Below are 15379 nucleotides of genomic sequence, written 5' to 3'. Positions count from 1 at the left end.
TTATAAACCTTAAAAGTATTACGCAAATATATTGTTGTTCAGTCGTTTCAGTCATGTCCAACTCTTTGTAACCCTATTTGGGGTTTTCTTGGCCAAGATACTCATTTGACATTTCCTTCTCCAGCTCATTTTAAAGATGAGAAAACTGAGATACAGAGGGTTAGGTGATTGGGCCAGGATCACACAACTCATAAGTGTCTGAGGTCACATTTGAACACAGGTCTTCCTGACTCCAGGCCTGGCACTTTGTCCACTGCACCCCCTAGCTGCCCTCTTCTACAAATAGAAGCTAGAATTATTAAGATCACTGTGTTGTTAATTAATTCCACATTTCTTACTTATCTTAAAAAAATGAAAAAGAAAACAAAACTAATTATAGAAAGTTAAGTTGTCCCTAGTCTTCATGAAACACTTTTGTTTTGGATTTTAAAAGATGGCATGTTCTATCAGTTGGAGTTTTTTTAGATTCTCACAATTCCTACTTTTAGCCAGAAGGCATTTGCTGTCATGTATTTGTAATTATTTTGAAGGAGAAATTTGATTATAAGTCCAGGTATAAATTAGCTAGTTTCTATTATCTACTTCTTTGAAGTTCTTGTTATATGCCCCATTAAGTTTCCCTTAAATGAAAAGGTCCATTTGAGCAGTTTTTGTTAAGTGTTTCCCTTTTAAATTACCTATGGCAAAAAGAATTAAATAGAGACAAATCAGTTCTGTCACCATGTGAGAAATTATATTCTCTCCACCCATTTGTGCTGGTTTCAAATATGAAATATTCTTATTGTATGCAAGGAAAACTGAAAAACACCCATTTTATCACTGGTTCCATTGAGGTCTTCTAATTAAATTTATTCATGGAATGGTTCAAATATATTACAGGATGATAAAGTCAGTTCAATTCTGTTTTCTTATCAACTTTTATAGGTGATCAAAAATATCTGTAAAAGCAAAAACGTTATTATCCTTGACCATAGTTAAGTCAATTAGTCCCTATATTTTGCTAAAGGCTCTCTTTATCTGTTACAGTAAATTTTAAGTAATTACAAAATTTTCCCATTGGATTTAAGAATTATGATTATATCAAGAAATTCAGGTGGCACCATAAATTTCCAATGTTTTGGGTGCATCAATGGACTACATGGAGCAGACTGCAGTCTTAATGTGTGTATAATGGTGAAGGTGTGTGTGTAGTACTCCCTGGAAAAAGAAAGGTTGAGCATAATTGAGAGATGGCAGTTTGTACTAATAAGATTTTGTATGAAAGGAAATTTAGTACAATGCCAGGTCATAAGATGGCTTAAGATCTAAGTAGGCCAAATTCTTTCTAGGCATAAAGTTAGAAAATGTGAAGTAACCATAACTTTCATTCTCCTTTAGTGACATAAAATACATCACCACCAAAAAATTTAAAAAGCAGTTGGGATGAGAAAATTAATCTTAAGTAAATGAAACAGGTTTTAGTTTATTAAACTTTGAACTAAAGTTCAATTTTCTTTGAGGTACTTTTTATAAAATTTTGTGCTTAGCAACAAAGAGGTACAGATGGATCATCAGTTGCCCACTCACATATGTATTTATTTCAAACCAATCCACAGCAATTAAAAATAGGAACTTCGAAAATTACTGCATAAGGTAAGAAATGGGGAAAAAAAATACATAAGGCAGTTAGTAATGCAAGGTCCAAACTCCTTCAGATACCAGGAGTAACACATAATGTCTTTGGAACACATCCACCTCTCTTGAAATAACACTAAAAGAGCAGAGGTGAACAAGAGATAACAAAGGTGTGGAGGTGGCAATGTGCTTAACCATGCATTAGCACACACCCGCAACATAATGTTATACATATATCAAGACTGGAGTCAGCTCCTTGGATTCCACTGATAAATGCAAATCACTGAGGCTTTACTGTGTCACCTGAATTTCTGGATGCAATTACAATCATTAATTCCAATGGAAAAATTATGAAATTACTTAAAACTCAGTATAACAAATGAGCACCTATAAGAGCATGAAAGTTGTATTTTCATATACATTATACAAAGCAGAAAATATTCCATATATTTGGGAGAAAAGTATACATACTGTTAACTTTTCCCACAATTAAGTCAATTAGTCTCTAAATAACAACTATGGAATTTTCATAAGTTACTTTTGCTGGATTTTTATTTTAGGTTTCTAGTGTATCACTGAAGAACACACAGATTATTAAGACACTAAGAAATCATCTATTATTTAATTCAGCTTGGTCTCTGATTACATTTATGCACATTCTTCTGTTTCTTCTCTCAGATACTGAATCTTCTGTTTCCTTTCCATCCATACAATGAATTGTTTCACCCCAGCTGACCCCTTTCTTTAATATCAAGCCCAGATTCTTATCCATGCCCCACCTCCAAATACTACCTAGTATATAAAGATATTCTCTACTATATGCAGCATAATAGGTTTTCATGAATCGTTTGGCAGCTTATAATTTATGTTTTAAAGCGCTAAAAACAGATGTATTCACATGTGGCTTTAATCTATTTCATGCTGCTATGTCTAAGCAGTAACCAACTTCTCCGCCTAGAACAAACATAAGAGACATAAAAACCATAACCCTCACTAACTAATCATCTCAGCTTCTATACTGGTAGAATAAGATTTCTTTCCAGGTGAAGAAAATACTTGATAAGCCTAATAAGACTACAGCAGGGCAAAAACTACCATCTGGATCATCCAAATTCAGAATTAGTCTCTCTCTCAGGCTCTTAGCTCCTGAAGGCTGAGCATGTTGTAAAGAAGATGAAATTAGTCTCTAGGGAAGGGCTTCTGCAGATCATCACTGGCATTGGTTATGCAGAAGGCAACACACAATCTCCTGGATAAAAATAACATTACAGAAGTGGCAGCTGCCCAGAGAAAGGATATGGAGATAAGATATGGGGAGGGGGAGACAGAGAGACAGAGAGAGAGGAAGGAGGGAGGGAGAGAGAAAGAAGGAAAGAAGGGAAGAAAGAAAAGAAGAAAGGAGATGACAAAGAGAGAAAAGGAAAATATCCTTCAAGTTTTTAGTGTTTTAAAAATAAACTTTATTATGAAAAATTTTGAAGCATATACTGCAATACAATTATTTGTATATCAGAACATGTTACTAGACAGTAAAGCTTATAAAGGCAGGAGATGTAAATGTTTTTGTGGCATCTAGCAAGCAGCACAGTGCTATGCAACAAGGCACTTCATGCTTTTCTCTGAATAAATAATGGACTTCTCTTCAACTTTTATCAAAACACTATATAAAATAATTCTTGATCTGAATATTACTATGAGTCATTTTGGACTGACAACATTTATTTAAAGAAATTCAATAATACACTATGAAGTGTGAAGGGGATTATAGGAATGTCACCTTTTGTGTATGTGGCGGAGAGCTGTCACCACATTAACTATGATTTCTAACTAGAACAGGAGAAATAAGTTAATGCTTTAAAAAAAAAAAACACCCTGAAACCACGACGTTCTAATTGTCATTTAACTATGAATTTTCTTGTTAGGCACAGGCTTTCCGGGTGATAAAGCCAAAAAGGAATCATATGCATATGAATTGCCAATGAAGAGTAAAGAGGAAAAATAAACAGAGTAACTTTAATTACTACTTGCAGAACATGCTCAAGTTATTTTTGGAAAGATCAGAATAGCAAAGCCAAAAAGCTAAACACAAACTTGCCTTCACAGACATCATATTTTAAAACTTCTGAAATTAATTTTATTTTAATTATGTTTTCTTTCAGGCCTTAAAAGTATTAATTCTAAAGAAAGTATGTATTTCATTGCTGACGTCACAGAACCAATGCCCAGGATGTCCAGGGTGAACAGGGCACATGGAAAGGAATTGGATTCCTGTGGTAAGAAGTGAGCTGCAGCTATTCAATTTTTAAAATATCTCCAAGCTGATTCTCAAAATAGAAACACTGTCACATTAGGTACATTTTCATGACTACATGGGCCCTGTTCTTAAAAGAGTAACTTACCTATATCTACAGTAGCTCTGCAGAACTAAATCAGAATTGAAACCATAATAAGAATAACCCAGAACAGGAGTCTTTGTTGATACTAGTCCAGTAACAAATATCAAATATCATAAAGTAAACTATGAGATAATAATCTAATATCAACACAAATCAACATTTTACTCTATTTATTAATCCTTAGATTTTTTTAACCCTAAAAACAACATAGAAAAAAATCATTTGACATGCACAGGATGTTTTAGGGCAGTTAACAAAATACAATGTTGTACTAAAATCAGGTTTGTGTGATAAGCATGAGAACAGGTATTCTTAGGTATTCAGTAACAATCTGAAGAGACATTTATGCTCATTATATTTTAGGCATCCCTTTTTCAGAATTAACTTTAGACAACTTAATTTTGGTAATAGTAAGAAAGAGGAGAAAAAAGATACAGTAAAAACACAAATATATAGACTAAGGCAGACTAAACATAGACTTAAAAAGCAGCAATAACTTAACTTGCTTAATGTAATCACATTGATATACTTATAGTATTAGCTACAGCTAGATGGTAGGTACAGCAGTGAACCTAAAATCAGGAAGACCTGAGTTCAAATATGGCCTCAGATCTTACTAGCTGTATTACACCCAGGTAAGTCACTTAATTCTCATTTGCCTCAGTTTCCTTGTCTGTAAAATGGGGATAATAATAGCACACAGGGTAGTTGTGAGAATAAAATATTTTGGAAAGCACTTTACAATCCATAAAGCGCTATGTAAATGTTAGCCATTATTATTATTATTATCTATTATTTACTATTCACTCACAACTATTATTAAGTACTAGTAGGCGATTCCCTACTTGGTAGCTATCGCTGATTTACTGTATTTAGGATCATAAGATTTAGACCCAGAAGAGACCACATAGTCATTTAAAAACCCTAATGTTAAAGTGTGGGGGAGAGTGGTAGGGGAAGAAGGGAACTGATGCTCAAATGGACTCAGTAACACGCCAAGGAATAAACAGATAGTAATAGTTGCTTCTTAAACGATCTTATTATTTGGTCTGCAACTTTATCTTTTAAAACTTTAATCATTACATCATAACAAGTAATTGTTAGTTGTAATTAATGCACATTTACCGAGTAAATTTATATGCATCTTACACTGAATTGGTTTTCCAATGAGCTTCATTTTGAATTATTAAATTATTCAAAAGAAACTAGAAATCTCTGAAACATTCAGTAAAAACCCTCTTCAAAGTCCATAATCACAAAATTTTTACATGACATTCGTTTTTTAGCACCATATAATATTTATTTTCCATATATATTTAAAAGAAACTTTTAAGATATAATTATCACTCTTTTGAAAAACTAGTTTTGTATAATAAACTAAGTCCAAAGAGAAATGAAAATGATCAGATATATAGATGTTTAAATATGGTAGAAAATTTGTTTGTTTGGATCAACTGTGGCTTTTATGAGAGGAAATGATTTCTGTTTTGGAGAGTTTACAGTCATTTATTGTTAGATTTTCAGAGATCTTCGGAGATCAGCTAGTCAAACCCCCTAATTTTAAGAGAGAAAAGGAAACTGAGGCCCAGAGGGATTAAGTGAGTTGCACAAGGTAACGAAGGTTGGTTGTCAGGATTAACACAAACTAGATCTCTCAATGCCTCTCAATGCCTTCAGTGCTCTTTCAGAAAACTACGTGGAAAACAATTCTGAGGTTACAAAACTTTCATTTTAAAACGTGACATGCTGCCCAGTTAAACAAAAATGGGGGGGAGGAACAAACCCTAACTACAGATATTTAAACTACACCTAGCTTATGTTCACTATCTCAGATAAACATATAATCATGTGCACTAAGCATGTTTTGCCTCAGATATGGAAAAAGAAAGCCACATGCGTCAAACTGATAAAACTGAAAAGCTGCAGTACATTATCTATCACATTTGCCAGAACAGGGTATTAGTTTCATACCATAGACGTACTATTATTTTTAACTATTTATTAAAGGAAAAAGTTATATTTACCTTTAAGTGAATCATTTTCAGCTCTCATTATATCAATGAGCGAGCTCTCTAATGAGTGCATGTCAAATGTCCTTGGGCGCTCCTGAAAACAAAAACATTGACAAACTACTTTTAAAAAATTTATTATTTGAATATTTAAGTATGGCATAGACTAAAGTAGTAACTTCACTCTTGTACATGTAGAATCAAAAATAAGTTTCTTTGTAGGTAAGCCAAAATCAAATTGTTTGTATTAATACTTAAAAAACTTCAATACTACAATGAGCCAGCAAGGAGTAGAATAAAATAAATCCCTATCAATGATTTCATTGAAAGCACTATTATATATTCTACACAAACAATAGAAATAAAAAAAAAACACTTTAAATTCTTCCTAACCAACTGATACTATTTAATAGGGCTAAGCAGATACACTCTGGCATGTATGTCATCCAGTCAGGTTTGTGTACTGGTTAAGGAACCAAACCTCAGAATCAGGAACACCTGTTCAAGTCCTATCTCTGACACCTAATAGTTGTGGGACACTGGGAAAATTTCCTTACCCTCAGTGCCCCCAGGCACTCTCTCAGGTGTCCATCTGTACTGTTAAAGGAGTTTCCTCATAGCAACAGGATTAACTGGTCCAATAACAGTCACAACAGCCTGATATGTGGCACTTTAAAATTTACAAAGTGCTGTATGTTATCCGATGTGATATAAGCCCCATGATAACTCTCTGAGGTAGATATTAAAGGCATTATTATCCCTGTTTTATAGACGAATAAATTAAGTCTCAAAAAAAGGTAAATAAATGGCTTGTCTGTGGTCATTCAGCTAGTGTCAGATGAGGGATTTAAAGCTAGAACTTCCTGACTTTAAGCCCAGAATCCTACTCACTGCATGCTACACTGCCTCCCCAAAGGTATTTTTCACAATGAACATTTTTCCACAATTTAAATCTTTAAATTGTAAAGCCACTAAATGCTTGCTGGAACACTAGAAATATAAATAACAAATGATACCCTTTTTTTTTTACATCATCTAAGAAAAGTAAAAATTATGAGATTTTTTTCCTTCCATATAATCAAGGATGTCCTTAAATATAATACATTATCATTTTCTAAACAGAGGCAGCAGAGATTAGTAGAATTGTTTTATCTCTCTGGTCTTAATCAACTTAAACATTTAAGTATCAAAAGCAACTTATTACCCACTGTAACACCCTTGTACTTATGATTTAAAGCAAACTACTGTAACTATTTTAAAGGAACATTCTCATAAAAATATTTTTCCTGTTATTGACCAGCTGTTACTGTTTAATCAAACTAGGTAAACACATTCACAGCATCTGTTCAAAATGTCATCCTTATACATACATACACACACACACACACACACATATATATATATATATATTTGGATATTTTTAAATATATGAATTCTATATGTTCATAGTAGTGTATATGCAGGATGCCTATTTCTACTATTCTCACTCTATAGTGTTTCCTTTAGATCATTCCATATTTGCGTATATCCTTTTTATTTTTCATCCTTCATGGCAATACAATCCTCAATTGCATTGTTAGAGCGAAGTTTGATTTGAAATTCCCCAACTAGGAATTTAGGTTGCTTTCAATATTTTTACTATTAAAAGTAATGGTACAATAAATATCTTTGTCTAAGTAGTTGTTGTTTTTTTTTAAATTTATTTTCTTGAGATGTGTTCCCAACCTGTCTTACAACTCATTTTGAATGACGAGATGGCTTTCCAAAAAGATTATAACAATTTGTAATGCCATCAGGGTACCCATTTCTAACACTAATATTGAATTTTATAACTTTAACTTATTTTTACCTAATTGATGGGTATGAAGTGGTACCTCATAAATGTTTTAACTTTTATTTCTTTAATGACTAGGGAGGCTGTTTTTTTTTTTTCAAGTGCTTGGGTTATCCTATTGTGAACTTCCCGTTCTTATCTTTTGTCTATTTGTCCATTTGAGACTAAATAATAATTTGTTATGTAAATTCTGATGTAACGTTTCTATCACATACTCATTTAAAAAAATCTCATTAACTACTCTTCTTAATTTTGTTTTGGTTGAATTGTATTCACCTTGCGAAAAATGTTTATTCTTATACAACCAAATTTATCAACCTTGTCTCCAATAATTCGAACGCTCTTCTATATTTGAAATTAAGGCATTTTTCTACATTCTTCGATCTTTAACTCATCAATTCCCCTATTACTGGTTGTATTTTCCCACATATTGGTGCCCAATTTTTATAATAGGATTTATTGAATGATTTCTTTCCCTATCATTTAACACCAATAGCTTTATTATATATCAACTATTTATAGCAATTTGCATTTTTATGGGATTCCTATTCTCTTCCATTGCTCTAGTTTTCTACTTTTTACCAAATACCAGATAGCCTTGATTGTTGCTCTATAATATTGTTGATTTATTTTCAAGGTCAGTAACCTAAATGCAAACACAATGAAAACACATGCTACCCCCACCATAAAAAATAAATTTGGTATAATGAGTTCTGAGTGCATTGGGACATGATTTCAATATCTTAACCCAAGCAGGGGCTAGTCTCATTATCCTGATGAAACCTCCTCCAAGGAAAAGCAGGGATGCTGTAGGACAGTATGCTTAAGATTTGTCAGGCAGCTGTTCACTCTAAGCTTTAACAAATCAAGATCTTACTGAAGGGTAGATGAATCTGCTGAAACATTTTTCAAATTAAACAAGCAAGTTGTCAGACCTTAAAAAGCCCCCCCTAAAAAAGTTTTGTGTATAAAGGGTTGACACAATTAAGAACTTAGTAATGCAAATGATTATATCTCGATTCCTTTTTTTTCCCCTCAACTAGCACAGTAATTATTTATTTTTACTTCCCTTTATTTAAAAATGGTGCTGAGGAAAAAAAAAAAAAAACACCTGCTGGACTATATTCCTGGCATAAGGAAGATTCATTTGAAAGTGGGCGAGGAATCCTAAAATACACAGTGCACAAATTGCTTTGGATTTTTTTCTAGATGAAGAGGGATTGAAAAACTAAAGCTCTGCTAGGTTTGGAGGAGGAGATAAAAATATTTCAAAATTACATTTTAAAAGTAAGCAGGAAAAAAACTTGCATCTAGAAAACACACACACATGCACATATCTCTAACATGACGTTAAAGAAACAAGAGTTCAACCCTTACATTTTCCAAAGTCAATTTTTTCCCTTTTATTTAATTCTATTTTCCTTTATGTTTTTCTCTTACAAACAAAAATAAAAATGTCCCACTGATTAGTTTAATCATGCACTTGATCTACTTGAGTTATTTGCATTCACTTTCTGATCTGATGTCAGTATCCCTTTGCACAAGGATTGATTTTAACACACCTCCTTTCAAGTTCTAATTTTTTCTAGGTAAATAAAGAGTTCAGAAGAACCCTGAAGTTTCTTGCGGTATGAACATAAATTTATTTCCCCCAAATTACTCTCCAGTTTATTGTCCACATAGCCACTGCACTCATTTTCCTCAAGCCCAGGTCTGACCATTTCCCTCCCCTACTCAATAAACTCCAGTGGCTACCAATTGTTGAGGATCAAATACAAACTTTTTTGGATTTCAAAGCCATTTGTAGCCTCACCATAACGTACTTTTTCATCTTTATTATACAAGATTCCTCTTCCCACACTCTTAAGGTCTAGTCAAACTGGCCTTATTGTTCTTTGCGAGCAGCACTCCACTATGCCCACATAGGTGCCTTTGTACTGTTTAATACCCTATGCCTGGAATGTCCTCTACTTTACCACTACCTCACCAGGACTTCTTCCCTCAAGATTCAATTTAAGACTGCCTTCTTCACGAAATCTTTCCTGATTCCCTTAGCTGACTGTGCCCTTCCCTCCCTAAAACTACCCTGAATTTTTTTTATTAATTCTCTATGTACATGCTCTCACAATAGCACGTAAATTCCCTGAGGGATTACTTCTTTTTAGTCTTTGTATCCACAGCATCTAGAACAGTGCCTGGCACAGAGTAAGCTCATAATAAATGCTTACTGATTGATTCTCTTCATCTCTAGATGGGTAGGAAGATGTGATCCAGATTAGAAAGGGCTATTGTCAGGGTAGAAAGGAAAGGATGTTTTGGTTTCCTTCTTTCAAATAACATTTTCATCAATTTTTCTGAAGTAAAGAAGATTTCGGTCATGCAATTAAAAAGACATGAGGGTTAATAAAAGAAGGTAAATATGGAATAATCTTTCATTCACAGCACCAAAGAATGTGATGGCTTTTAAGCTACCTTTAAATTTTTATAGCTAGTTGCAGAGGACCACAGCTAGAGTAACATGATCTTTTCTGCATACTACACTATGTGCTTTGAAATTTCCACACCTACTGTGGGACAAACAAGTCGAGGAATAGATTACATTTTAAATTCAAGTATATTTTAATTACTCAGACTTTTCTTTTTTTGTATGTCCCCTACCTAATTCATGTCTGTACATTTTTTTTACTTTTCTATATATTACTATGCTTTGGCCAAAACCACTAAAATAAATAAATGTGAAATGTTGAACTTAGATCACTCCTTTCTTACAATGACAAAAGGAATCTGGACAATTATGACTTTTGAGATACCTTGCGGAAAGCAGCAGTTTATGAAGTTATATAGATGTTTCCATTTTGTTTCATGACCTAGGCTGCCAGTAAAATGAGAAGCCAACTCCAAAGTAACTCACTAGCAAATTTCCCAAGTGTAGCATTGTTATTTTCCATTAAAATTCATGTAAAGATGTAAATTAATTAAATAAATATTTATTACACACCTAACCTATGCAAGGTCCTATGAGGAATACAAAGGAGAGTCATACAGTTCCCTGCTTTCACATATCTGGCAAGCTAGAAGTGATACAACACATACACTAATAATTAAGAGAGACCAAATCTTTTTAAAATTTTGTATCTTTCTGCATGCCTACCATTTGTGATCTGCACATAAGTGCTCATTGATATGAATTGAATAATAGAATATAAAAATGTACCAACACATGAAAAAGATTCTGTAAGTTCAGAGGTGAAAGAGAATGCTTTCTATTGGGGTATATGAGGTAAGTTTTCACAGTTTGGACATTGAACAAATAGCAATAGCTGACATATAGTGCTTTCAAGTTTGCATAAAACTTTACCTACATTATCTCCTTTGAAAGTCACAACTCTCATTGTCTGGGGGCAAAGCTAAGATGGCGGCTGGAAAGCAGGGACTTGCGTGAGCTACCTGTCAAGTCCCTCCAAAAACCTATAAAAAATGGCTCTGAAGAAATTCTAGAGCTGCAGAACCCACAAAATAGCAGAGGGAAGCAGGGCTCCAGCCCAGGACAGCCTGGATGGTCGCTGGGTGAGGTCTATCGCGCAGGGAGCTGGGAGTGGAGGGGAGCCCAGTATGGGCTGTGTGGACCAACCAGACCAGGAGCTGGGTGGAACAGGCCCTAGTGCCCTGAATCAGTGAGCTGTGCCAGTTACCAGACTTCTCAACCACAAACACCAAAGACAACAGAGAAGGTTAGTGGGAAAAGCTGAGGGGAGTGAAAGGAGTTCTTGGTTCAGCCACAGGGGAAGGGTGGGGTGGGGCAGCGGAGGTGGTGCAGCTACAGAACTTCAGCTGCAGTTGCTTCAGGCCCCAGGCCCACCTAGTGGAAGAAATTAAGTGGCAGATCAGAGCAGGAATACAGAGCCTGCTTAAGATCTGAGTCAGGTCCGGGTTGGTGGTTCTTGGAGAAGGAGGAGTGCTGGGGTGGCAGAGCTGGCTGTATAGAAATAGCTCTGAAAATAACAGCACATCCCCTCAAGCTTAGAACAAAGTACTCTTTACTCTACAAGCAGTCATACCCCGACGAAAAACTCAAGGGTCAAGTAAGTTGGCTGAGAACATGGCCAGGCAGTGAAAATGGACTCAGATTCAGTCTCAGACTTTGGAATCTTTCTTTGGTGACAAAGAAGACCAAAACATACAGCACGAAGAAGTCAACAAAGTCAAAGAGCCTACATCAGAAGCCTCCAAGAAAAACATGAACTGGTCTCAGGCCATGGAAGAGCTCAAAAAGGGTTTAGAAAAGCAAGTTAGAGAAGTAGAGGAAAAATTGGGAAGAGAAATGAGAATGATATGAGAAAGCCATGAAAAACAAGTCAATGACTTGCTAAAGGAGACCCAAAAAAATACAGAAAAAAAAAATACTGAAGAAAACAACACCTTAAAAAATAGACTAACTCAAATGGCAAAAGAGCTCCAAAAAGCCAATGAGGAGAAGAATGCCTTGAAAGGCAGAATTAGCCAAATGGAAAAGGAGGTCCAAAAGACCACTGAAGAAAATACTGCCTTAAAAATTAGATTGGAGCAAGTGGAAGCAGCGACTTTATGAGAAATCAAGATACTATAAAACAGAACCAAAGGAATGAAAAAACGGAAGACAATGTGAAATATCTCATTGGAAAAACCATTGACCTGGAAAACAGATCCAGGAGAGATAATGTAAAAATTATTGGACTACCTGAAAGCCATGATCAAAAAAAGAGCCCAGATATCATCTTTCAAGAAATTACCAAGGAAAACTGCCCTGATATTCTAGAGCCAGAGGATAAAATAGAAATTGAAAGAATCCACCGATCGCCTCTTCAAATAGGTCCCAAAAAGAAAACTCCTAGGAATATTGTTGCCAAATTCCAGAGCTCCCAGATCAAGGAGAAAATACTGCAAGCAGCCAGAAAGAAACAATTTCAGTATTGTGGAAACATAATCAGAATAACACAAGATCTAGCAGCTTCTACATTAAGGGATCAAAGGGCTTGGAATATGATACTCCAGAGGTCAGTGGAGCTAAGATTAAAACCAAGAATCACCTACCCAGCAAAACTGAGTGTCATGCTCCAAGGCAAAATACGGACTTTCAATAAAATAGAAGCTTTCTCAGTGAAAAGACCAGAGCTGAATAGAAAATTTGACTTTCAAACACAAGAATCAAGAAAAGCATAAAAAGGTAAACAAGAAAAAGAAATCACAAGGGACTTAACTAAAGTTGAACTGTTTTGTTTACATTCCTACATGGAAAGATGGATGTGTATGATTCATGAGACCTCAGTATTAGGGTAGCTGAAGGGAATATGCATATATGTGTGTGTGTGTGTGTATGTGTGTGTATGTATGTATATATGTATATGTGTGTGTGTGTGTGTATATATACACATATATATATACACACACACATATATATATATAGACAGAGGGCACAGGATGAGTTAAATATGAAGGGATGACATCTAAAAAAATAAAATCAAATTAAGAGATGAGAGAGGAATATATTGAGGGAAGGAGAAAGGGAGAGATAGAATGGGGTAAATTATGTTGCATGAAAGTGGCAAGAAAAAGCAGTTCTGTAGGAAAGGAAGAGGGGGCAGGTGAGGCAGAATGAGTGAATCTTGCTCTCATCGGATTTGACCCGAGGAGGGAATACTATACACACTCAATTGGGTATCTTACCTCACAGGAAAGAAGGAGGAAGAAGATAAAAAAGGCGGGGAATAATAGAAGGGAGGGCAGATAGGGGGAAGAGGTAATCAAAAGCAAACACTTTCAAAAAGGGACAGGGTCAAGGGAGAAAATTCAATAAAGAGGGATAGGTTAGGAAGGAGCAAAACATAGTTAGTCTTTCACAACATGAGTATTGTGGAAGGGTTTTACATAATGATACACGTGTGACCTATGTTGAATTGCTTGCCTTCTTAGGGAGGGTGGGTGGGAAGGGAAGAGGGGAGAGAATTTGGAACTCAAAAGTTTTAAAAACAGATGTTCAAAAACAAAAAAAAAAAGTTTTTGCATGCAACTAGGAAATAAGATACACAGGCAACGGGGCATAGAAATTTATCTTGCCCTACAAAGAAAGGAAGGGAAAAGGGAAGGGAGTGGGGTGATGGAAGGGAGGGCTGACTGGGGAATGGGGGCAACCAGAATATACACCATCTTGGAGTGGGAGGAAGGGTAGAAATGGGGAGAAAATTTGTAATTCAAACTCTTGTGAAAATCAATGCTGAAAAGTAAATATATTAAATAAATTAAAAAAAACAAGAAAGTCACAACTCTGAGTTACATACTATATGTATTATCTCCATTTCAAAGATGAGAAAACTGAGTCTCAGAGAGGGTAATTTGCCCAGTAAATGCCAATACAGCAATAAAGGATAGGCATTAGACAGGTGGAGCTGAGAGAAATATTCAGAGAAAACAGCCAAGGCATCAGAAAAGGGATATAGGCTTGAAAGCAAAGAGTATATTTGGGGAATGTTTTTCATTTATATGAAGAGGAATAATGGGAGGTAAAGTTATAAATCTACATTTAGGGGCAGATCATGGAGGGCCAGGATAAAATGTTTGAATTTTATTTGGTAGCTAATTAATCATTTTAAAAAATTAAGCAGAGAAGTGATATATAATCAATACTGAACTAATTTAGGAAGATTAATGTTAGAAGTACTTAGAATGGATTGAAGGGGGGGATAAGATTTGAAGTGAGGACACAAGATGGTAAACTACTGTAATGACCAGAGCAAAAAGCAGAATTAGTACTAGAAACAGAAAAGCTCAGATGTGAAAAAAAAAAAAGTCAGCGGTAGAAATGACTGTTGAATAGTTAGATGTGAGGTCACAGACAAGGGAAAAGTCAAAGATGATTCATGGGCATGAGTGACTACAAGGATAGTGGTACCATCAGTAGGCATCCTAAAGGTCACAAGAAAGAATGAGTGTTTTTGTTTTTGTTTACTGTTGTGGGAAGGAGCAGGTGGGAGAAGAGATGAGGTTGAGGCACCTGTGGGACATCCAAGTTAGTCATCAGGGAGGCAGTTGAAAACTGAGATCTACCTGTGAAGTTAGAGATATAGATTTGGAAGTCAGATGCATGGAGGTAATACTGGAAGGTATGGGTGTGAGTAGATGAGACTGGCAGAAAACAAAAGTATGGAACAAGAGGAAAAATTCAAAGAAAACAAAGAGAGTGAGTTGAGAAGCTGGAGGAGAGAATTTCAAAAAGGTCAACAGTGTCAAGGTCAAATGCTTACAGAAAGATTAAAAAATATGAGGCCTGAAAAAAGACCATGAGATTTAGTGATTAGACTGGAGATTTTTGTGAAAGCTATTTCTACACTGTCGTAGGTGTTAAAGTAAGATTGTAAGAGAGAAGTGAATAGTTGGTGAGAGAGTAAAGACGTTGAATTTTCTAAAAGAAGAGGAGTGACAAAATTAAGACCTAGAAAAATCTAAAACTATGTTCACTAGCTTTCAAATTTTAATTCTTTTTTACAGCATTA

The 15379-nt window shown here is 35.0% G+C and overlaps 1 protein-coding gene across 2 annotated transcripts in view; it reads right to left on the bottom strand.

Moving 5' to 3' along the window:
- Positions 1 to 15379, bottom strand: part of CPEB4 (cytoplasmic polyadenylation element binding protein 4) — an 81396-nt gene that overhangs the window by 48435 nt on the left and 17582 nt on the right. For both annotated transcript variants that reach the window (XM_036748732.1, XM_036748733.1), the window contains exon 3: positions 6035 to 6116. In XM_036748732.1, the coding sequence (XP_036604627.1) occupies positions 6035 to 6116 (82 nt within the window). The remainder of the gene's footprint in view (positions 1 to 6034; positions 6117 to 15379) is intronic.

The sequence above is a fragment of the Trichosurus vulpecula genome, chromosome 3, assembly GCF_011100635.1.
Source record: "Trichosurus vulpecula isolate mTriVul1 chromosome 3, mTriVul1.pri, whole genome shotgun sequence".
NCBI classification, from domain to species: domain Eukaryota; kingdom Metazoa; phylum Chordata; class Mammalia; order Diprotodontia; family Phalangeridae; genus Trichosurus; species Trichosurus vulpecula.
This window is presented reverse-complemented; position numbering and strand designations above follow the sequence as displayed.